At 57.7% G+C, this 24,578-nt stretch overlaps 1 protein-coding gene across 7 annotated transcripts in view; it reads left to right on the top strand.

Annotated features, from left to right (window-relative positions):
* Kiaa1671 (KIAA1671 ortholog) overlaps positions 1–24,578 on the top strand; it is a 147,429-nt gene that overhangs the window by 118,240 nt on the left and 4,611 nt on the right. For all 7 annotated transcript variants that reach the window (XM_034637309.2, XM_071615114.1, XM_071615118.1 and 4 more), the window contains 6 exons: positions 11,973–12,091; positions 15,235–15,469; positions 16,510–16,684; positions 18,185–18,309; positions 20,160–20,302; positions 22,411–22,493. In XM_034637309.2, the coding sequence (XP_034493200.2) occupies positions 11,973–12,091; positions 15,235–15,469; positions 16,510–16,684; positions 18,185–18,309; positions 20,160–20,302; positions 22,411–22,489 (876 nt within the window). In that variant the 3' untranslated portion in view covers positions 22,490–22,493. The remainder of the gene's footprint in view (positions 1–11,972; positions 12,092–15,234; positions 15,470–16,509; positions 16,685–18,184; positions 18,310–20,159; positions 20,303–22,410; positions 22,494–24,578) is intronic.

The following is a 24,578-nucleotide window of genomic DNA, read 5'->3' as shown; positions in this document are numbered from 1 at the left end:
TTCAGGGCTTCCGCGGATCATGAGCTCCTGTAGCTGCTGGCCTCACTGATCTGTGCTATCACTGAGGCTCAGAGAGGTGAAGTGACCCACCCAAGGCCACACAGCTTCTAAGTGCCAGGGAGCCAGGATTGGGGCTTGGGTGTGGGCAGCCCCCTGCACCTGCCAACCTGGCTTCTCTTCCCAGATGCCCTGTGAACACCATGATCTGTACTAACATGCCAGCCTTTTAGAGGTGACGTGCTGATCTTGAGGAATTCATAGAGGTGCAGAGTGGCTTGGGATGCTGGTCTTGAATCCTGTCACCTCCTCTTTCCCTTCCTGCCCCAGTCCCTGGTGCCCCTGCCTCTCACCTCTTCGTTCTCTGTGCCCTTTGCCCTTGTCACTGTCTGAGATGGGACCTGGGCCCTCACCCCCTAGGTCTGGCCAGTTCCAGTGTCTATTTCCATAAATGCATCTGCCACTCTCTGTCCCTCTGCCCAGGCCAGGCCCCGTGGACTCTGTCCAGCAGACTGCCCCCCCGTGGACCCCAGGCTCCCCTCTCGCCCCTTCAGTCCCCCTGTGGCAGGTGGTGAGCGAGCTCTCTAGATTGACCCATGTGTGCCACATGGGCCCCGCTGGCCTGCGTTCCATCCTCTGACTTCCGGGCACTTAGCTTGTATCCAGTTTCTCTCGTAAATCATGCCGTGAATGCTGGACGCCCACGGTCACACACCTGCTTCCCCAGAGTGGCATTCAGACTGGCTCATAGAGGTGGGGGGGTCACCGGGATGGACCAGGGAGCCCTGCAGCCTGAGGACACGGCGTGTGTCCCGAGTCTGAGGTTGTTTCTGTGTGTGTGTGTGGGGGGGGGTTCAACCCTCTGGCATCGGCTGACCTGCACACACGTGCACATAGGCAGGCGCACCAGTGAGCACCCGGGCATATGCACAGACGTGTGCATGCGTGTGCACAGGCAGGGTTGTTGCTGAGCTTTGCCAAGCCCCCCGTTCCGGCCATATGAACGGAACCCCAGGCTCATGACACTCACCACGACCCACCATCCAAACAGCCTCTCCCCAGGCAAGACTCCCCCGGCCAGTGCAGTGGGCGAGGTCACCGGTGGAGTCTGTTTAGCTTGTGTAGCGTGACACCGCGTGCATGTGGCTGCAAAGCAGGGACACATAAGCTTGTGGGCATTCCTGGGCCCAGTTTCAATCACTTCTCAAGTCTCACAGTCATCCCCCAGAGCCTTTTAAAACATGTGTCCCCACTGCCGTCCTCCCCTGAGAATGCAGCACCCCCCATGTGTCATCTGTCTTCCTCACTGTGTGCGTCTCTGTGCTGGTGTCTTGGAAGGTCATGTCACCCAGACCCGGCCCAGGAACCCAGCTGCTCCCCCTGCAGCAAAAGCACCGACCAGCGGGAGGCCTGGGTTTGGTCCCCACGCCACACACACACACACACACACACCCCATATACAGCACCACACACACGCGCACACGCATACACAGCACCACATGCACACATGCACACACACAGCATGGACAAGGGCCTTGGCTCTGAACTGGGGCGACTCTGCCCCCCAGGACATCTGGCTGGGATGTTTTCCGTCACCATGGCTGGCAAGGGTGGTGCTGCTGGCGCCGTGACAAGCCAGAAGTGCAGTGACATCCCTGGTGTTCCGAGCTGTGCTCTGAGCCCACAGAGCACTCTTCTCGGCTCCGGGCTCCGAGCAGGAGCAACCCTGGGCCCTGGTCTGGGAGCCGGGCTGGTGGAGACGTGGAGGTGTCGCAGCAGGGCCCGTTGGCCTTGGTGGGAGGACCCTCGGGTGCCTTGCCGGCCCTGGCCCGCTGTGCCTGCTGGCCCAGGGACACCCTGGCAGCTGGCCGTTGCCCACCATGAGCGCCTGTCCTCCTGAAGCTGGGCCGCAGCTGCAGTGGCCCCTCTGCCCTGGGAGCCTTCGGAATCACTGGGTGCGACTTCTCAGCCCTGCCCTGTGGGTCCTGCCCCCAGGGGCTCTAGGGCTTCTCCAGCCGTGGGAAAGGCTGTGGGCCCAACTCCTCCCCTGGCCTTCGGCTTCTGCATCCCGGGCCCCTGCGGGGCGGCCTCGGCTCCCCTGCGCTGCTCCCGTGGCCTGCGGAGAGGGCGCGGGGCCGGGCTGCGTCCTGAGGCACGAGGCTCTGGCTCCCAGGGAGCTGCTGGATGGCCGTGGCCCACTGTGACCCAGGAGCCACACGGCGGGGGGGGGGGCTCTGCCCGGCCTTGAGACCCCAGAGATGGCCCAGAGACCCACCCAGGGCGTCTCCCTGCCGTCCCCGCGTGGCCCGGGAAGGAAAGGGAGGTGGGCGGGGCCCTGGCCTAGGGTCAGAGGAGGCGGGGCCTGCGCGGGGCGGGGCCCAGGGCGGGCGGGGGCTTCTGGCGTCAGCTTGCTGTCCCCACCACGCTGGGGGCTGCGGGGGCGTCAGCAGGGCCCTGTGCAGGCAGTCGCTGTTGTTGTTTGTTTGTTTGCTGCTTGTGACCAAAAGACCCCACAAGCACAGCCTTAGAGGAGGGAAAGAGTATCGGGGCTCACAGTTCCCAGAGGTCGCAGCCCCTGGGCGGCAGACTCCGCGCTGTGGGTCCCAGGGGAGCAGAGCACCACCGCGGAAAGTCACCAAGGGGGCAGACAGGACATAGCGGCAGGAGGCAAAGAGCTCCTTCACGAGGGACAAACTAGCAGGCCCAGAGGCACAGCCCCTGTGACCCGCCTCCAGTCACCCAGGCAATCCCTCCAGTGAACCCCTGCACTGGGGAGGTGGCCGCCGGCCTCACCTGATCCTCCCACCTCTTGGGGGCCACCTCACATCTTCACCATAACAGCCTCCTCCAGGGCAGGAGAAGCTCCCATCTGGCCCCTGCTCTGAGTCCTCCGGGCTGGGTATGCGGCTACACCCACGCAGGTCTCATGGCCGGCACCTGCTTCCCCAGCCTGTTCTCTCTGTGACCTTGCCTTCCCTGCTCTCTTCTCCTGTCCAAATCTGACACCCTTCCTAGGCCCAGGTCCTGTCACAGGGCCCTCCACCAGGCTCTCTGTCACCCGCTGCACCAGCCCCTCTGTCTGAGGTCCTGGGATAGGAACCTCCATCCACCAGTGGAACCCAGGATGACAGCGTCACTTAGGAATCCTCTGCCCTGGATCTTTTAAACCCCTCTCCAAGGACTCGGTCACCTTTCCCTCTTTGCCCTTATATTTCCCCTTTGTTTTGGTGAGTGGCCACGTCTTCGTCCCCTACAGTGAAGAGCTATGGTTTCTGCAAGGGCAGCTCAGTAGTGTTCACTGTCCCTGAGCACCGTGCTGCAGCTACCACCCCTTTGTGTGTGAGCTCATGTGAGGTGTGTTTAGGGCGGTGTGTATATGGCGTGGTGTATATGTATTTGTGCATTACTGTGTGTGGTGTGTACTTGGGCATTGGTGTGTATATTTACATGGATACATATATTTTGTTTTTTGAGTTTTGGGGGGTTACTGGGGATTGAACTCAGGTGCCCTTGACCACTGAGCCACACCCCCAGCCCTATTTTGTATTTTATTTAGAGACAGGGTCACACTGAATTTCTTAGGGCCTCGTTGTGGCTGAGGCTGGCTTTGAACTCTCCATCCTCCTGTCTCAGCCTCCCGAGGCGGTGGGATGACAGGCGTGTGCCACCGCGCGCCTGGCTTTTGTGTGTGTGTATGCGTATTTTGCTGCCTCTTTGTGCCTCTGTCTGCATTGACATGTGTCTGTACCAGGTGTGTTGGCTGTGTAGTGTGTTGTGTGTCTTTGTGTGTACTCCCCTCTGTCTGCAGGAGGCTGTGTGGACATGCCTGCTGGGTGAACTAGCAGGAAGCAGGGCTGAGGCTGCTGGTGTTGACGCTGGACCCTCTTCGTCCCCTCTGATCTCGATGAGCTGGTGGCTGGGGGAGGATTCGGTCCTCAGTCAGGAAAGACACACCCGTCCTTCTCTCCCGTTCACACTTACACATCTAGGCTGCCATCCTGTCTCCTGACGGCTGAGCCCTGGCCTGAAATAAACCACGGGAGAGAGATTTTGACATGTGATGGTTTCAAAAAAAGAAGTCAAGTTTGGCTCAGGCTGTTTTAAGAATCCCTCCAAGAGAAGCCAAGTCAGGACGGTTGGGAGCGGATTCCACGAGGGGAGCTGCTGGGGACCAGGAGATGCTGTGGGCCTGGCGCAGTGAGCCTGTGTGACGAGCCACAGATGTCACAGGACACAAGGGAGGTGGAGGAAAGCCCACCTGTCCCTCCTTCCCGGGCCACTCAGACCCCTGCAGATGCTTCTCCTGTGTCCCCGGTGTGTGGCCTGTGCTTTTCAGGTGTCCCACACTTGTGACCTCGCCCACCTCTCTGGAGCGTCAGTCATGACACCTGCCTCAGCAAAACAGCATGCCACGTTACAGCCGTTTTATGATCTAGTTCATTTTAAGAACTCCTAGTTCCTTGGCTCATCTAAGCCTCACACCCATAGGCCTTTATTAAAAGAACTTGGGACTTAAAAGGAAAATCAAATTAGTCTGTGTCTACCCAAGAGATTGGCAATGTTTCTAGAATGTTCTGTTCCCCCTCCCTCCTGACTGGGGAGACTGCCCCTTCCCTCAGGGCCAACGGCTCCTATTGTGCACCTTGAAAAGATGTGCCCTCTCAGACCCAGGTCCTGCTGTTTGTGGGTGCTGGGCACGCGGTGTTTCTGTCCCCCCATTCTGTCCACAGCCAGTGGGGATTTAATTAAAGGTGAAAACAGGGGGTCCCTCCGCATACCAAGAGGGCTTGGGGGCCGCGGCTGGGGCTCAGTGGGAAAGCGCTTGCTTAGCACGTGTGAGGCCCTGGGTTCGATCCTCAGCACCGCATAAGAATAAATAAGTAAAGTAAAATGTGCATCCGTCAGCAACTAGAAATATATATATATAAAAGAGGGTTTGGTGACAAAGGGACAGTGGCAGTACTGCTTGTAGACCCTGGGGTCATTCCTGCACCTGCCCACTGTCAGTCGCTGTGTCCCCCTGGCTGCCTGAACTTGGCCATGAGGTCGGAGGGTGCACAGACTCCCTCGGGGTCCCCAGGTTGGAGGAGATGAAGACCCACCTCAGCCCAGCATGGCGACTTCCATGCCAGGTCCCAAGGACAGCCCTGACTAGAGGAGGCGCTGCCTGAGCTGGGCTGGGCAAACGGGGGCAGCCTCACTCCTGCAGTAGGGCGGGGGGCCGGGCCCAGATGCAGAGCCCCACGGCCCACTTCTCAGCCTGGACTCTTGGGGTAGCCAGGAGGACTCGCTGCGGCAGCCTGGCATTCAGTCAGTGCCACCTAAGTGCCCGCGGTTGTGTCATCACCGTCTGTCCTCTGGGAGCCTCCCCACCTGCATTTGTGAACCGGGATGTGGATGGTAGTGTTCTGGGTCCTCAGGTCACGGTCTGCCCCGGGAGTGCCACAGTGCCTGAGTGCCCCCTGTGACTGTCACAGATGACTCCTGACCTGCCATGGCTCAACATGGGAGTTTGGGACCTCAGGGTGTGAAAGTATCCCCACACAAGTCTTCTGCTTTTGGCTTTTAGTTTCTAAGAATTCATGCAAGGTGGTTGGTTCTGAGACTGGCTTGGCAGAAGGTGACGGCCCGGCCATGGCGGGTGTGGACCCCTGGGAGTGGAAGGGCGCAGCCGAGGGGGGCACTGGTAGGTGGCATGTGAAGCGCAGTCCCAGCCTCCGGTCTTTCTACCTTGGTGTCATTGGGGTGTAACCCCAGGGGCCTCTGTGTTCTTGTCACCCGCTTGCCCGTCCCTGACGCCCCGTGTGCAGGCCCCAGGTGCCCGCTGGGTCTCCTGGGTCAGGGAGCGGCCCCCAGCCCAGCTGTCCTTTCCATTTATAGCCTCCACGGAGGCTCCTGCTGCCCAGCTGCCAGCGCTGCTCCTGTTACTTCGGGTCACACCCATGCCCCAGAGACAGCTTGTCTTAGCAGCCTGTGCCCCGGCCCCGACCACAGCCGTCCCCCTGCAGAACGGCGCCTGCACCCTTTTATGACATGGCTCCTTCCCCTGGTGACCTTTCAGGGTAGCATCTGACTGGCATCCAGGTCAGGGGACACTCTGGGGTCTGGGATAGGCAGCCCTGGTGGTTCTTGGCTGAATAGCGGATGGCCAGGCCACGTCTGGACCTTTAGCACTTTGTGATCGTGTTAGTCAGAATGTTCCGGGAGCTGAAGGGCAGTCACCAGCATCGTCACGGGGCTGGCATCTGCTTGGCACCCCTGGGTGCCAGGCGTGTGGGATCCTCACCAGGCCTTCCGCAGAATCCTTCTGACACCCCATTTCACAGATGGGAAGGTGGAGGGCTGGCGAGGGTGGGTCAGAGCTAGGGAGGGCGGAGCTGGGGCTGCCCCTTGGACAGCTTTCCAAGGCGTAGGGATGGGCACGTGGTCAGCGCTCAGCAGGTCGTCCCTGGTCGTTACTGTTACTATGACTGGGTGGCTGTGTGCAGGTCTAACCCCACACAGAGCCGGCGGAGCTGTGGGCCTCCGAGGTGCTGAGGTGGAGCAGGAGTCTCCAGCCTGGGCCCGTGACCACGGTGCTCCCTGCGGCTGGGTGCAGAGTTGCTGCGTGGGGAGGGGACAGCTGCGGGGGAGGTGATGTGCCTCATGAGGTGCTCAGAGCCGCTGTCAGGTCTGGGCAGCCTGGCGTGGCCCTGACTCAGGGCTCTTAGGTGACTGTCAGGTGTCCAGGAGGCTGCAGGCAGGGGGCTTCTCCTCCCTGCCCTCCCTAAGCTCACACCTGCCCACTGCAGGGGGCGGGGTATATATAACATTTGCAGAGACACGTTGTCCCCACAAATTTATTTAACAACTACTAGAGGCCAGGAAGCACCCTAGGGCCGCCAATGGAACCGCCCCCTATCCTCATGCAGCAGACAGGCTGAAGGGTGCAGATCGATGGATCAGGGATCAGCAGCTACTGTCTGAGGGCCAAGCACACCCCACCACTGTTTTGTAAGTAAGGTTTCACTGGAGCCCCTCCGGGCAGGGACGGACACCATCAGGGCCCAGAAAGCCCCAGATCCGTACTCCCTGGCCCTTTATAGAGGGGTTGCTGATCCCTGGGGTAGTGAACAGTCAAGAGCCCCTCCTGTGGTAGGAGTCTCGTGACAGTGCCAGGAAGGGGGGCTTCAGCAGCCTGGATCTCATCCTTGGATCCCATCTGGGTGTGGAATTCCAAATGTGGATGTGAAACAAAATCAGTATCAGTGATAAAGAAGCAGCCCGTGGCCTCACCTCTTGGGATCCATGCACCTTGGAACCTTCCAGATGTTCTTCTTGGCTCGTGGTCACATGGAGGTGCTGTTCTTCCTGGTTTTGCAGCGCGGCTTTGTGTTTGCCGGTGTGCATGCCTCTCCTGTGGCAGCACGTCTTTGCAGATGTCATTGTTCTCCTATGCGTTGACTTCATCCCGTGAGTTCCGTTTTGCACAGTCTCATCCTTAGTCATGTAGGCTGTTCCCGGGACTTTGGGTCAGCGATGATCGGTGCGGCTGGTGGCTTCTGTACTGATGGATCTTGGCGAGCGGGTCTCATGGTTTCCTTGAAATAAATCCTGGCATTAAACCTGCCCAATCAGCATCCATGTTTTCCATTTGGGGACGGATATCGAGACTTGGTGTAACCCCTGGAGGGTGCCTGTCAGCTGGGCCTCCCCAGCATGGACCCACCGTGATGCCTGGGCTGGGGCATCGCAGGCCTGCAGGATGGGCCTGAGTTCCCACCTGCCTGCGGCTCTGGGGCTGGTGAGCTGTCCGGGCAAGTGGGGTTCAAACCTGCCAAGTTCCTGAGGTTTCAAAGGCATCTCCCTTCGGTCTGCTCATCAGCACCTCCTGAGCACCTGGAGAAGACGGGGCTTGCAGAACACCTGATGGCTGGAGGGCACGTTGGCCAGGAGCCAGAGTCTCCTCATTGAGGAAGTGCAGGGTTGGGCTCAGGGGATCCTTCCAGGCCTGACTTCTACCAAGGGCCCATGGGCGGGGACTAACAGAGGTGCCACTCCCCCTAACTCGCCTTGCGCGTTTTCAGACCCCTTTGTAGATTCCAGCCCCGTGCAGCCAGCAAGCCAGGGACAGGAGCCTGGGAAGCAAAGCCGAAGTGCAGGATCATCTGCCCCCGCACAGTCCCAGAACAGACACTTGGAAGGTTTAGAGGCAACCAGGCCCTTTTTGGTGGTTGATCTCAAGGCCTCGTGGCCCTGGGAGCCAAGCCCAAGCACTGCCAATCCCAAGTCCTGCCAGGGTCTGGGAGCAATGGCACGTGAACCTGCAGCAGGTACAGGGCCACCAGGACACAAACCTGCGAAAGTGCTGATAAACAGTGCAAGGTGCACTCCCTCAGGTCACTCGGGCCCCTGCTTTCCTCCCACGGTTCTGTGTCACAGCATCAGGACTGCAATGGAATCTGCCCTAACACCTTCAAATACTTTTTATGTCTGAATGAGGAGACTCAGAGAAGTTAAGAAACTTGTCCAAGGTCACACAGCTACTATGTAGTGGAGCGTGGATTCAAATGCAGGTGTTCTGGCTCCAGAAACAGGCCCGTCTAGGAAAGACTGATAAACTGGTCAATTACAATCATTATTTCATGGCCAGAAGATCTACGGTAGTCCAGAAGATCTAACGTTCCCCAGTGATAGCAACGTGCTGTCACCTGTGCTCTCTGAGAGGGTGGCCATAGGTAGGTGACTGTGATACCTTTAAAATATGGATCGTACTGCCAAGAAATTGAATTGCTAATATTAGTTAATTTTAATTAATTTAAATTAAATTTAAATAGCCACGTGTTTAGCGGCTATTATATCAGCACAGGTAGAGACCTGGGGTCCAGGGGATGGGGGAGCTGGGGCTCCTGAGCCCGCCTTGGGGGTGGGGCTTCCAGGGAGGCTTCGCTGGAGGAAGACCCTCAAGGTTGCAAGGGGCTTGGCCACTAGGAGGCGCTGCAGCAGCCTGGAGCATCCCAAAGGCTGAGACCACCAGGGACAGGAGAGGCTGGAGGAGCCAGTAGGAGCACCTGGGGGAGAGGAGGGCTCTGGGGGGAAGGGGAGCTGCCCACTACAATGAGGGTTAGTGCTGGGACTTTGCTTCAGGAACATGGGAGCTGCGATGGTGACCGAGCAGGGGCCCTACGGGCTCCAACTGAGCTCTGGAGGTCGGATGGGAGACAATGATGTTCGAGGGGCTGAGGTGACCCTGCCCCAGCTCTTGCAGGGGTGGAGAGCTGATCTCCTCTGGATGGAACGTTCTGGAAGGAGACACCAGAGGTCTGAGAATCTGTGCCGTGTGGCAGGGGGGCATGGAAGGAGTCAGGGACACTGCCCTCAGGACGCTAGGTGGTGGGGGGAGATGACCCACCATGGGGATTTCAGATCCAGGCCTTCCTCGTCCTCAGCCCTGGGGACCATCTGTGGGGGCTTCGGAGAGCTTTGCCCAGGCTCCTTCACCCGCTGACCCTGGAGGTGAAGATCACTCCAGCCACTCCTGAGCACCTCCTGGTGCCAGACGCCAAGCCTGTCCAGAGAGGGTCTCCTGGAAGGCCCTAGCAGCCCTGTGCTTCCACAGAGAGACTGAGCTCAGGTGTGTGGCTACGTGGCTGCCCACAGGGACAGTGCTGACCCAGGCCCCTCCCCCTCCCCACCCCAAGCCGAGAGCTGTCCCTGAGCCATTACTCCTGGGCACATCCCCAGGGTCAGCACAGGCCCAGCATCTAGGTTGCAGCCATCTGCAAACGGGCTGGGACAGTGGTGTGGGTCCACGGGGACAGCCCAAGCCCCTGAGTCCACGTGGACTGAGTTAGGGAGTGGCCAGCCCCACCTTGTCCCTGAGACAATAGGAAACTGGGAGCTGCTCAGATGACCGCTCTGTCCCTGGGTGCCAGGGGTAATCTGCCAAGGGCACTGGGCCTCTGAGCACGACACCTTTGAAGCAAAAAAGTGAGAGATGCCCCAGCTGGGGCCTGGCTCCCTCCTGGTGTGCCAGCAGCAGGTTCTGCCCGCAGCCAGGGACCTGGAGGGGACAGGATGGCTTGCTCAGGAGAAGCCAAAGCCTTGAAAGTGGCCAGCGATCTCCCCGGAGCAGCTGCAGAGGTGCGCTGATGTAGCCCCTGGGACGTTCCTCATGCTACCCATCCTGAGTGGGAAACTGAGAATCGCCACACCCAGGGGCCTTCTTTGTAACTTGTTTGCCACTCAGAGAGGGAGGTGGTGGCTCTCTGGTCACACAGCACAGCTCTTCCCCAGATGCTTCCCCAATGTCCCTGCTCAGCTGAGGAGATTTCCAAAGCAGCCAGGAGGAGGCGGGTTCCCCATGCTTGGGAGGAGCACAGACCGCTAAGGAACAATCAGCTCTCCAATACTGAGCACCTACTGTGTGCCTGGGAGGCTCCAAGTGGGGTACAAGGACGATAAGGCAGCTGGATCCCAAGGGGTGCACCCAGTGAGATGTAGACTCTTGGAGCCTGTGTCCGTGCTGTGACACCCCCGGGCCCCCAGTACCTGATACATAGTAGGTTCCCCATAAAGATTCGTTGAATGAATAGCTGAAGTATCAAATCTGACCTGGTACAGATGAGCCACCCAGGGTCGGCAGCAAGACGCTCAGGGGGGGAGGAGGACGGAGGGGGTTGGAGGTCACTGTGAGCCGCAGTGGCTTCGGGTGGGCATGATGGACAGGAAGGGGATCGGCACACGCAGAGCCGCAGAGGCGGGGGGAATACGTGGGGCTTGTACGCAACGCATGCGCAGTAGGTCAGGGGAAGTGGGACGGGGTCTGTGGGGAACAGGGTGGGTGATGAGATGGACGCGTCAGGGGCTGTCTCACAGGGGCCGTGGGTTCTTACAGGAGGGCAGTAGGGAGCCCTGGGAGGTTTTTGAGCGGGAGATGGACGGTCTGCAGCACACCCCCACCCCCATGCCTCCTGAGCCCAGGCGGAGCGGGGTCTGACGGTCTCCCTGGGGTGGGGGTGAGGGCTGCTCTCATGAAACGTCACTCAGAGCTCGGGCTGAGGCCTTCTGGATGGTCCCTGTGCTAGGGCCCATCCAAGGGCCTAGGCTTCTGGGTTCTTGGGGGCCCAGCTTCTCCCCCACCCGGTGAGGCGGGGCTTCGGCCGCAGCTGCTCCTGTGGTTTCCACGCAGGGAAAGAAGGGGCTCCTCATTGTCCAGGAGGAAGAGCTGGAGACGCTGGCGGTCCAGTCGCCAGTGGGCATTGACAGGCTGCCCGCTGTGTGCCAGGCACTGGGCTGTGCCTGTGGCCACCTCCGGGGTGACCAGCACCCTTGCTCCTGCCCTGAGGACCCAGCCCAGGGCAGTGAGGGAGGCAACCAGGGAGGGCAGACGAGGGGTCCGTGCTCCCGGGCAGGTGGCTGTGGTTGGGACTCGGTCCAGCTGACTGCCTGGGGTTGAGCCCTGCTTTGCTGCCTGCTGGCAAATGGATCGGGCCGTTGCCCTTCCCTCGAAGCCCCTGCCTTCTCATCTGTCCAGTGGGGGCTGAGGAGACCCTGTGGTAGGATCGCCAAGGACTGCTGTTCCGTGAGGTGATGTCAATCAGTAGCATACCCCGTTGTCTGAGTTCCCTGCCCCCAGGGAAGCAGGGGCTGGGCTGCCCTTGGCAGAGGAGAGGCCTCGGAGCCCTGCGGATGGAGGGAGGCTGGCCAGGCCACACTGAGCAGGCACGGAGGAGGGCCAAGGTGCCCAGCAGGACCCTGCACCCCAGTGCTGGTGACCGCTTCCTCCAGCTCGCCTGTGTGCCCACGGGAATCCCTGTGTCTGTGACCTCTTGGGAAAGCCAGGCCTCTTGGTCACTGAGTGTCCAGCCCAGACATCTGCACCCACCTCTGAGGGCAGCAGGGGGCTGGGGGCATGTGTCGTGACCTGGGCCAGCCAGGGTGGGGTTCCTGGCACTTTCTCTGATGGCCATCTCCCGTCTCTCTCGTCCCCACAGGACCACCTGAAGCAGTGTTTCTCCAGGCGACCCCCTGAGGCCAAGGACACAGACACCCTGGTGCACGAAGCCGACGGCCAGTATGGGACATGGGCAGACCAGCGCCAGAGTGGGGACAGGTAAGATCTGCAGTAGGACCGGCCACCAGCAGGGCATCTGGTTGCAGTGGATGCAGCCAGCCCAGCAATTTCTGCAGCCCAGGACCTCTTTGTTATCGTAAGAGGAAGCCATTCACATCAAAAAGAATCTTTACAAAGAAAAACTATATATATATATATATATATATATATGATCAAATCTGGAGGATCTCCAATAGGCCAATCCAGAGACAGGAAGCAGCTGAGGGCAGTGGGAGGAGGAGCCTGCTGCACGTGGGCTGGGACTCCTCTGGGTGGCAGATACTTGGCGATGGTCCCAGGACTCTGTGGAGGTGGTCAGTGTCGCTCATGGTAACATTTAGGTATTTTGCCACTATAGACAATTTCAAAGAAAACAAAAACCACCTATAATCCTAGCACAGATCTACCTTCATTCATGTTTTTCTGGTCTTTCTAGATTTCTTTCAGTGTGGGGAGGTGTTTACAAATGCAGTGGCGTGTGTCCTCCATGTTGCTTAATCAGCTGTGTCTGCTTAGAATCTCCGTTCTTGAGCCGTGTGCGGTGGTGCATGCCTGTGATCCCAGCAGCTCAGGAGGCTGAGGCAGGAGGATCATGAGTTCATAGTCAGCCTCAGCAACTTAGCAAGGCCCTGAGTAACTGTCTGAAAATAAAAAATAAAAAGGGCTGGAGATGTGGCTCAGTGGTTAAGTGCCCTGGGTTCAATCCTCAGTACCAAAAAAGAAAAAAAAAGAAAAATCTCCACCATTCATGGCCAGTGGGCCTCAGTGGTCAGCCTGGCTCGGAGGAATATTCTGGCTACTGCAAAAGCCTGAGGGCTCTCAAGCATAACCAGATTAGGAGGCAGGCAGCTGTGAATCCAGCCCCACCCTGACTGGGTACAGGACCTGGGTAGATTCCTTGTTTTCCCAATCACATGTTCCTCTTCCGTGAAAGGAAGTGATGCCCAAGAACTGGACACGCCTGGGGAGTGGGTGGGCCACGCACGTGGTGAGCACTTCCCATGTTGATTAAATGTGTTAGCATTTAATTCCGTCATTCCGTGTTCTAGAAGAGAAACAGGCACCTCAGCACATGGACTGGTAACCTGTGGGGAGATTAGGTCCTGGCACATAGTAGGAGCTTTTGTGCCTGTTCTTGTTTCAGAAATACATTTCTTCCTTCATATGTTGGATGGGGTCGAGACAGTAATGGCTTCATGGCCACTCTGTGGATCTGCTGTGCCTTTAGCAGCCCACCCAGCAATTTCTGCCACAGGCCGACCTGGCAGATAGAGCCCTGGTCAACCCTGGCTGGGCTACTTCCCGCCCTCTCCTGTGTGACTGTTTCCACGTCTGTGGCCCTCATGCCCAGCCTAGGAAGCCGAGGCTCACAGGCAGCCCAGGGCCTGCCCAGGGTCACCATGTGTGTGTGGCTGAGGTGGACTCGAACCCAGGTCTCCTATGGGCCCTCTCACTGTCAGGAGTGACCATCCCCCTCTACTGGGTCACATCCGACGACAGGTGCTGATTTGAAGTTGGATTGAGGTTGATAGAATTGAAAATGGGTAAGAAAAAGGGGAGCAAGACAGTCCTGCAAATCTTTTTCTCTCCTAACCTGTGAAATTTAAAATAGGGTTTAGTTAGCTTCAGTTTCCTTAGAATGCCCTGCAAGGACGCTGGGTTATCGGGAGACCTAGACTGTGGTTTTGCTCATCTCCTAAGTGACCCCCGGAGCCCCTTCCCCTCTCCAGGCCTCAGATCCCCAGCGCCTAGACCAGGACCTGAGATCAGCCCGTCCCACCTGCGCTGCTGGTGGTGCACGCCCCCTGCTGTCTCCCAGAGGTACTGCAGCACCCCAGAAGCTCCAGCCTTGGGCAGTGGCGCCATCTGCTGCCTGCTCGTGGATATTTCCCTCCTCTTGTGTGGGTTTGCTGGGTCCCACCCACATCCTCACACCCTCGGTGCTGTCCGCCTTCCAACCTTCCAAGTAAGGGAAGCATCCCAGAGCCAACAAAAGCACCCTGAAATGCGGAACACCAGGGTCGAAAGTTCTGCTCGCGGGTGCAGCTTGCAGGTCCTTCAGCTTAAGTCAGGTGGGCACCCCCTTCCTCAAGGGGAGGGCTCCCCAGGCCCTGCAGCTCGGCTGCCTTCCCCACGTGGGTGTGTTCTGTGGAGTGCGGGGGATTTAATTGCTTGATTTCTATATCAATTTTCTATCCTGTGTGGTTCCAGTTTTCCGGATGATACGTGAATATAATCATGGGAAGGGATTTGAGTGGTAGGAGAGGCTCATGAGGGAGGATCCTGGAGTGCAGCTGCCTGGGTCATCCCAGCTCTGCCCCTTTGGGGAAGCAATGTTGCATCTCTGTGTCGGGTTTCCCAGTCTTTAATATTTAATTTCATGAGGTTACTGCCACCTCACAGTGTGGTGGGCATCAAAGGATTTTAAATAACCCTCATAGGAGAGAAGAGGATTGAATGGCACTGTGTTTAGCCTAGTGCTTGGAACATAGTAGGTGCTCAGTAAATCACTGCATGAGTGAGCGGGTGGGATCTGTTCTCCCGACTTCCTTGGGTACCTGCTGGTGGCCACTGATCAGCATCAGAGACCCCCCCCCACACACACACAGATACACAGACATCATGTCATTTAAGATGTCCCGGTGGGTGCAGGAGTACAAAGAAACAAGAAATATAAGCTAACTGTAAAGCTCACAAAATTCAACCCAAAGTTGATTTGAACAGTGTATTTGATGGAACCCAACCCATCTGACATGCTCCCGTCTCTAGGGAGACATCGCACGGTCTTTTGTGCAAAGTGTTGGACAGCCCCTGCGCACCTCGCGCTCGCGGCAATCCTGGCTCTCGCTGGCCACATCGCAAGGCCCCGTCGCCACCTAGGACCACACAGGGCTGGAGAGTCTTGGATGGCGTGGGGCCGACTGTCCCTGCCTGCCCCGGCCCCGTGTGCCCGGGGCACCACAAGCCGCACCCGGCTGGCAGGTCCTGCGTTTCCAGAAGGCGCTGCCCCGCGAGGTCCCTGCCGCTGCTCCCCGGTGCCCACAGCACCCCACCCAGCGGCTCTTCTGCCACCGCCTTTCCTTGAGGCTCTGGTCTCTGAAGCGCCCTCTGTGACCCGTCTGCCCTCCCTCCCTGTGTCCCAGCTTGGCCCCCGAGTCCCCGTCTCCGGACAGCAGCACCCCATCAGCACGGAGACAGCCCCTCAGTGGCCGCTTGTCCTCTCTGTCCTCGCAAACGGAGCCCGCCTCGGCCGCCGACCAGCGGAGCACCAGCGTGGACCGCTCCAGCTCCGAGCTGGAGTCCACAGACGGGGCGGACGGGCTGCCCCCACCGGAGCCCTGCGTAGCCGGCAGAGCGGACGACTTCTCCTTCATCGACGTAAGTCCTGGCCAGAAGCATGGCTGGGTGCCATGGGTCTTTTCCCTTTAAAGGGAGGTGCCAGCATCTCCTGGTGACTCCCCTTCAGGGGTGGGCAAGGTCATGCCAGGGCCCCTGCGCTGGGTGCAGAGGGCACAGGGTGAGACCAAACCCACTTGGACCACCATACACCAGCTGTGGGTCTCTGGGCAAATGTCTTCACCTCTCTGAGCCTCAGCTTCCTTATCTCTTTGTAACCTGCACAGTGGGTACACAGCCTTACACACAGTCACGTGTTCAGTTAAAAGTGATCTAAGCCCTCACCCACCAGGAAGGCAGAGGGCCACCTCCCCACCCCCAGGGAACTCTCCCAGGGTTTACCTTCCAAGCACGAAGAGCCCAGGGTTTGCTCAGAATGATTGTGCCCAAGTCCCCCCCGTCTTTCACAGAGCAGTGTCCCTGGTGCCAGGGCGGTGGGTCTCTGCAGCAGCCATCCCAAGAACCAAAGCCCCTCAGGCAGGCATCCCTTGGATTCAGCTCCTTCTGGGTACAGGGCTCTGTGGCAGCTTACAGGCCTGTGTGATGTCCCCAGGAGGCTGTGTGCCTAGTGTGTGCAGGCACGGTGCTGGGTCTCAGGCCCACTGCTTCATTGATTTTTTTTTTTTTTTGGTACCAGGGATTGAACTCAGGGCCCTCGACCACTGAGCCCCATCCCAGCCCTATTCTGTGTTTTATTTAGAGACAGGGTCTCACTGAGATGCTTAGGGCCTTACTTTGGCTGAGGCTGGCTTTGAACTCGAGATCCTCCTGCCTCAGCCTCCCAAGCCACTAGGATGACAGGTGCAAGCCACCATGCTCAGCTCCATCGATTCTTGTAATTGGCCTAGTGGTTCGTGTGGAGGGGTTTAGGTGAAGGGCATTTGGGTTACCATCGACAGGATAGCCCACGCGATAACGAACTAGTGCCTCAGGGATCAGAAACCTATAGACATCCTGCTGTGGACGCTCTCCTCAACTCACGGATCCTTTGCCTTTTTTCTTCCTCCTTGCCACCCCCAAAGCAAACCTCAGTCCTCGACTCCAGTGCCCTCAAGACCCGGGTGCAACTCAGCAAAAGAAGCCGCCGCCGGGCTCCTATCTCCCACTCTCTCCGGCGTAGTCAATTCAGCAAGTCAGAGAGCCAGTCTCCTTTGGAGGAAGAGATTGATAGCATGTGGATGTTCAAGGACTCAACAGGTAGGCCAGTGCCTCTGTCCTACCTGGTTACCACATCGAACAGCAGGAAGGACCTAGGTTAAACTCGGGAGAACTTCCTGGTTTTGCAGGCATGTGAACATTAGAACACAATTAAATAGAAAACTGATTTCTTGTTCAGAAGAGCTTATTGGAAACTAGGCAAAAAATGTTCTGAGGGATAATATAATAATTGAGGCCCTTTGAGTTTCACAACTTAATAGGGGTTTACTCTGTATGCTTTTATCCTTATTAAGGTATAAATTCACACTTACACTTTCTTTATGTTTGTTTGCTGGTCTTTTCCTAAATGCTTGGGTTAAAAGATCATTTATTTTCAGTCTTTCCTAATGAATCACTTTAAGGCTATACATTTTCCTCAAAGGACTGCTTTGGCTGCATTCTGTATCAAAATCTGAGCTCTCAAAGAACAGAGAAGAATGATCTAGGTAAAGGTATTCCAGGCAGCAGTGTCCTTGAGATCTAAGGGACACACGTGTGCAAAGCGCGTTCTGTGTTTCTGGGGACTCTCTAAGCAGTTTGGTGTCCCTCAAGCTGGGAGCGATGGGAATGAGGCTGGAGAGGTTGGCAGGGGCCAGGCCTGGAGACCCTTGACGATGTGCTGAGGAAGTAGAGCCCATCTGTAGGTGGAGAGCCACCAGAGATTTTAAGAAAAGCAAAGTTTCTTCAGGTCACGGGAATCAGGGCAGCTGGCCTGTGTGGACAGGAGGATGTCGGACCAGGTCCTGAGCCAGGGGAAGCACGTGGCTCCTGCAGATAGCCACCTGTCACCCAGGCTTGGAAGATCCACGTCCCCCTCTCCCATCAGTTTCCGTTGCTAAGGACACGTTCAAGTGCCTTGAGGGAAGGGGACTCCTCCCCGCACACGTCCTTGGTTTCTGAGGTGAGCTCTGCTAAGTCACCTGGAGCAGGTGGAGCCAGACCAGGGACAGAAGCACACAGATAGCTCCAGCTTCGAGGAGCTGGCCCAGGGCAGGGCACTTAACGGACACGTCGCAGCCCCTGCCTAGTCTGGGGGCTCCAGAGTCCAGCGCTCCCTAGTTCACCTTCCACACCTACCGTGCCCACACCTGTGTCCAGGCTCCCCGCACCCTGCCTGCTGTCCCCGAGGGCGGGGGACAGGTAGCCCCTCCCCTGGAGGCTCTGGCTGGGGTAGCTCTTCTGTTCTCTAGGGGCACAGCTCCAGGGAAGAGGCTCAGGGTGTGTCCACGTCCTTTCCTGTCTCTGCCACCATGTCCTTCTTGTTCCCTGCCATGGCATGAGCCAGGAGGGGGTCTCTCTGCCCACCCCAGGAGAAAGCTGGCTTTCCTGTCACCCACATCTCCTGGCAAGAGCCGGAGTCGTGCAGAGAAAGGCGTGAGCCTGGGTTGTTCTTTAGCACAGCCCGCAGTGCCCTCGTAGCAGGGTAGAGGTGCCAGTCCTGGCCCCTAGGACTTGGGCAGATGCCGGGCCATGACTCCAGTGCCCTTTTCTTTGCCACAGAAGAGAAGTCGCCCCGGAGGGAAGAGTCAGATGAGGAGGAGAAGCCTCCTAGGGTGGAAAGAGCTCCCGCCAGCCTCCCTCAGAGGATGCCCGTGATCCCGGGCATGGACCCGGCCGTGCTGAAGGTAGGGACCCCAGGACTGCCCGGTGCCCCTCCTCCTCACAGCGTCCCTCCCTCCCTCCTCCTCCCTCCCTCCCCCTCCCTCCCCCTCCCTCCCGGCTCCCTTCCTCCTCCCCCCTCCCTGCTTCTTTCTTTTTGAAATAGTTTAAGGCCCAAGGGAAGTTCCAGAAGCAGCTGGACCTTCCAGTCAGCTTTGTCCCCTGCTGCTGTCCCACGGGAGCACAGAACATTGTCATAACCAGGAAAATGGCCTCGGCACCTGCCACCGGCCGTGCTGTTGAGCCCTGTGGATTTGGCCCGTGGCCCTGAGTCCCTGATTTCCACTTGTGGCCTCTCTTTGGCCCCCAGACCTGCTGCCGTCTGGCCCACAGCTGGGCCTCAGGGTCCTCACCTATGAAGGGGGCTGGCCATCCATTTTGGCCATTAGGGCCAGCGCTGGGGAAACCGAGTGAGCCCACCTGACCCCTCGCATCCTGGGGATGGAAGGTGCAGGACGCGCTGAGTTCCGCGCTGGCTGGCAGGAGGGCTGCCCTGGCAGCACGTGACGCTCTCTTAAACTACCAGAATCCCAGCTGGATTATGGGGTCCCGGGGGAGGTGCTGGGCAGCCTCCTCCCTCCCGGCTCGGCCAGGGCTGCCCCGCGGCCTCCATGAAGGGGTACTTACTGCGGGTAAGGAAGGGCCCTCTGCGCTCCTGGCTCTGGGCAGCTCTTCACGCGCTCCCTCCACGTGCCGCAGTCCCACGGGAGTCTCCGCACGACCCTTTGTTGAAGGCAGAAAAGCCCAGATTCCTCGGGGAACATCAACTCCGGATATTCCGCAGGCCACAGAAACCACCTAGCAGAGGCCACGGGCCTCTTCCTCCTTTGGTAGACAGAAGCTTTGCGTTCTGTGTTCTTTTTAGCAAGAATCAAAAGTCACTAGACATTGTTTGGAGCTTGCCCCTTAATGGATCTCACAGGTCCTCCAAATAGGAACATCTCTTGAGCCACTATCCAGGGCCAGAGGTTATCTGACTCAATAAAGTAAAAAAAAAAAAAAATTGTAATAAATTCAAAAACTTAAAAGTCAAAAAATATTTCCTAAGGCTTGTAATCCTAGCAGCTGGGGAGGCTGAGGCAGGAGGATTGCAGGTTTGAGGCCAGCCTTAGCAATTTAGTGAGGCTCTAATCAACTCAGTGAGACCCTGTCTCTAAGTAAAAAAATGAGAAAGGATTGGGGACAGGGCTCAGGGGTTAAGCACCCCTGGGTTCAATCCCCAGTACCAAAAAATAGGGGAAAAAAAGAAGTTTCCTTAGCATTGGAACAAACGATCCTGGAAGGGGCCTAGCAGAGGCAGAGGGGGGTCCTGGTTGAGGAAGGGCAGGGCTGGGGCAATGTCCCGAGTCGCCCCTGGGGCAGACCCTGGATCCTCAAGCGCATCTGGAATCCCCTGCGCTAGGTGAAAAGAGGCTGTGCGTCGGCTCCTGGAGAGGAGGCTGTGGGGCTGGTTCACCAGGGGCGGTCAGTGGGTGGTGGTGGCAGTGACCATTGCTGGGACCCACCCAGCACTGCCTGGAACCAGGAGCTGAAGGGACCTTCACTGCCACCATGGGGTGGAGCTGCCGTCCCCTGGGAGGTGGGGAGGTGGGAGGTAGGAGAATGTGACTGTGGGTTTGGGTGGCCACTTGACCTCGAAGGCCAAGGCCACCAGCTAGAATGCCACCTGGCCTCTGGCTTTCCCCAGCCCTATTTCCTGCCTGGTTCTTCAGCCTCAAGGCCCACTACTTCTGGGGGTCACCATGCTTGCCCGGGTCACCGGAGAGTCCCCTGTGCAGGACGAAGGTGGTTACAGACCCGGCTCTTCTCTCCCCAGGCCCAGCTGCCCAGGAGGCCAGAGGTGGACAGTTCTGGAGAGACCCCTGGCTGGAGCCCCCAACCCAAAGCCCCCAAGTCCCCCTTCCAGCCTGGGGTGCTGGGCAGTCGCGTGCTGCCCTCCAGCATGGACAAGGACGAGAGGTGAGGCCGGGGGACCAGGGTCTCGCCTCCCGATCTCTCCAGCATGACAGCCGGAGCCCGCTGCAGAGGAGGGAAGGAGGCCGGCCAGCTGAGGCCCACTGTCCTCCTCCCCCTACCTCCTGCCCCAAACCAGCCCCTGTCGCTGGGGAACTGCTGATGGGTGCAGCCTTCTCCAGACGACGGGGAAACAGAGGCCACCTCCCTCCTGTCACCCTCCTGGGGGTGCCTTTGTCTCTGGAGGTGGGGGGCCGGGGAGGATGGTCCCAAGGGCGCAGCCAGACAAGACCAACTGCCGGGTCCCCTTCCTGGCCAGGCCTCCCCGTGCAGGGAGGAGCCCAGGACACCCCTGCGTCCCGCAGTGCTCAGACCAGGCCAGCAGCTGGTCTTGGAGGTTAAGGGCACAGGCTCCAAGGTCAGCAGCCAAGGTCAAGCGACTCCTCAGTAGTGCTACTGATGAACCTGGGGAAAGTTACTTGGCCACTCTGAGCCTCGGCTTCCTCGTCTGTGAAGTGGGTTTGCTGATTCAAACCTCTCGGCTGGTCACGAGGATGAAACAAATGTATACAGGGCCCTTTGCCGGCAGCTGGCATGAGAAGTCCCCTGGGAGAGTGGACCTCTCACGAGGACTGTTAGCATATGAAGCTCAGACTCATTCGTGAGCCCAGGGCTGCGACCTAGTCAGTGAGGTGACAGAGCACACAGTGGCAAATGACAACTCTCAGGCCCGATCTGGCCCGCTGTCTGTGTTTGTCAATAAAGCTTTATTGGCACACAGACACGCCCATTCACTAGGTGCCATGGCACCCACTGCAGGAAGGGTTCCCCTTCGACCCTGTGGAGAGGAGGGATTCATTACACAAAGTGCAGGAGGAAGGGCGTCCCCAGTGGTTTCCACAGAAGGGGACACTTTTGAGAGTCCTGAAGGACAAACCCATCTCGCTAGGGGAGGGAGCAGTGACCTGATCCCAGGCTGTGCCAACATGGAAAGGCCTGCGGTGCTATCCTGGCATAGCCCAGGGTGCCACGGGAAGCAGAAGGACCAGCTTACGGGGGGAGGGGTGCGGCCAGATGTGCCTCCTGCCCTGGGTGCAGCCTGCAGCTCGGTGTTCAGTCCCCCGGGGCAGGGTCTGCAGGCCCACAGGAGGCCTGGGCTAAAGTCCAGGGTGCCCCAGACCCAGCAGGCCAGCAGGCTGGAGACCCAGGGAGAGCCGGAGTTCAAGTCCAAAGGCAGTGTACTGGCAGAATTCCCCCTTCTTCCTGGGAGATGAGTCTTTTCCTATGAGGGCCTTTGACTGACTGGGTGAGGCCCACCCATAGTAGGGAGGGTGATCTGCTTTACTGAGTATGTTGTTGTAAACGTCAATCTCAGACTGGGGTATAATTCAGTGGCAGCACACTTGTGTACCATGCAAAAGGCCCTGAGTTCAATCCCTAAAACTGCTATACTACTACTACTATTAATTATAATAATAATCTCAAAAATATCTTCACAGTCAGGCACAGTGGCGCACACCTGTAATCTCAGTGGCTCAGGAGGCTGAGGCAGGAGGATTGCAAGTTTGAGGCCAGCTTCAGCAACTAAGCGAGGCCCTAAGCAACTTAGCGAGGCCCTAAGCAACTTAGTGAGACCCTGTCTCAAAATAAAATTAGAAAGGGCTGGGGATGTGGCTTAGTGCTTAAGTGTCCCTGGGTTCAATTCAATGATACCAAAAGAAAAAGAAAAAAATACCTTCACAGAAACATCTAGAAAAATATCTGACTAAATATCCGGTGCCGTTGTAGCCAAGGTGACACCTAAAGTAGCCCAGGTGTTACACAGAGAGCTGGAGGGTGATGTGTGTCTGGGTGATGGGTGGAAAGGTTTTACATAAGGTGGCCTTTCACGGCCGCACGTTATTCTACAGCGGGCCCCGGGGTTCACCCAGCACCCACTGTGGCTTTGGTTGGTTTCTAGCGCTTGCTCATCAGCGGTGTTAACACGGGCATCCTACCACCCATGGGTGCCCGGCTCAGCACCCGCCTCGGCATGGCAGGTGGGGGAGGGTACCCCTGGTGCTGCCTGTGAGAGCCACTGGCCTGGGTCCCCTTGACACTTACTGTGGTTTCAGGTCAGAGGAGCCCTCTCCCCAGTGGCTGAAGGACCTGAAGTCCAAGAAGAGGCGGAGCCTGTATGAGAACCAAGCTTGACCGGGTAGGAGGGGCCTGCTGGGGAGACCCGGGAAGAGGGAGGCCCAGGTGGGAGGCCAGGAGGAGAGGAGGCTGTAAGGAGGTTGGTGACAATCTGCCCCCAGCAGGGAGAAAACAAAGCTGGGAGCCTGGGGTGGCTGGAGAGGCCACAGGGCCAGCGTCCGATGCCAGGGGCCTCACGTGCTGGGCCAGCCCCTCCTATCCATCTCAGGCCCCCTTGTAGGGAAAAGTTGGACATGGAAGGACTAAATAATTAGTTAGATTAATCTGAAATATTGCAAATTTTACAAATGGAACATGTCTGTGGCCCAACTGTGTCATGAAGATTTGATCTGAAAAATAGTCGTTCCTTGGTGTCTCCTGGGGATTGGCTCCAGGACCCCCTCCCATATACCCGAATCTGGGGAAGCTCAAGCTATAACATGGCGCAACCTTTGCACGAGTCCCACCCTCCCACGTTCTTGAAATCACACCAGGTGACTTAGAATCAGTGCAGACGCTGTGTGGTCACCACGCTGTCCTGCTCAGGGAATAAGGACAAGGAGAAACCTGCAGGGGTGCCGCACACTCTCTTCTTTCCACATATTCCCAGTCGGGGGCTGTGAGTCCACCGATGTGGACCTGCAGCCAGCAGGGGGCCGACTGGGTTCAGAGAAAACGTCCAGTGATCAGATCTGCCCTGCTGTTGCTGCCCAAGGGCCCAACACAGTGACCGTCAGCTTCCCCATCTGCAAAGTGGAGAGTAGTGCCCATGTCACTGAGGACCCCTGGGCCCACGGGGGGCCCACCCCAGGGGTTCCGGTGCTGTCTCTGTGGCCTCGGTCTACGTAGGGCCCAGGGTGCTCGCGTCAGCTGTGATGCATCAGCAGAGGGACCCACGTCCTGAACCGCACTAGCGCTGGTGGCCAGGCCCTCTCAAATGCCTTCCGGGCAAAGCCGGCCCTGAGCAGACGCTGTGCTGCCCGATTCCACCCGCCCCACTTCATTATTTATGGGGGTGCTGCACGTTAGGCACGTGCTCTGCCACTGAGCTGGGACCCCAGCCCTGACTGACCCACCTTAGTGAGTTCTGTGGCATGTTAGGTGCTTGATTGGGGTGTTGCAGGGTACGTATGCATGTATGTGAGATGTGACTTAATGTTTATGTATATGGACACACAGGTATGTGTATAGGCTAAGCCCAAGAAGACCCATAAATCCCCAAATCTGTGCCTAAGGGACTGGCTCGGAGATGAGGACCTACGTGGACTTTGTGTTAGTGGGGTACCTGTACCAGCCCACGGAAGCCTTGAGAAATCCACTTTTTTTTTCTTCTTTTTTTGGTATTGGGGATTGAACTCAGGGGCACTCAAATACTGACCCCAGCCCTTATTTGTATTTTATTTGGAGACAGGGTCTCACTGAGTTGCTTAGGGCCTCACTTTTGCTGAGGCTGGCTTTGATCTCTCCATCCTCCTGCCTCAGCCTCCCCAGCCTCTGGGATGAAGGTGGGGGCCACTGTGCCTGGCCAGGGGAAATCCATTTTTCAAAGACTTTGTTTTTCATTGGCATGAAATACTTGTACATATTTGTGGGGTGCATTGTGGTGTTTCAGGGCCTGTATTCCTGCCGTGGTCACACCGGGCCACTAGCTCATCCGTCACTGCAAACACTCATCGTTCCTCTGTGGGGAGAGCATCCCCCATCCACTCCTCTAGCTATTTTGAAATATATAATACAGTGTTTTCACCAGCAGTTCATTTGAGGAAATTGAGGCTCAGAAATGGCCCTAAATGTCATGTTTGTTCTACTGAACCAGACTGTCTGCTCCTCCTCCCTCTGCCCCCAAATAATTTCATGCCGGTCCTGAGGCTTGTGGGGATCACTCTCTTGGGATTATCAGAAAAGGTTATGCATTTATTTTATTGAATTATTTATTTATTTGGGGGGCAGGGGGATACCAGGGGTTGAACTCAGGGGCCCTCGACCACGGAGCCCCATCCCCAGCCCTATTTTGTATTTTATTTAGAGACAGAGTCTCACTGAGTTGCTTAGGGCCTCGCCGTTGCTGAGGCTGGCTTTGAACTCGAGATCCTCCTGCCTCAGACTC

The sequence above is a fragment of the Marmota flaviventris genome, chromosome 1 (assembly GCF_047511675.1).
Source record: "Marmota flaviventris isolate mMarFla1 chromosome 1, mMarFla1.hap1, whole genome shotgun sequence".
NCBI classification, from domain to species: Eukaryota; Metazoa; Chordata; class Mammalia; order Rodentia; family Sciuridae; genus Marmota; species Marmota flaviventris.
The sequence above is the reverse complement of the archived record's forward strand: the minus strand, read 5'-3'. Positions and strand labels throughout refer to the sequence as shown.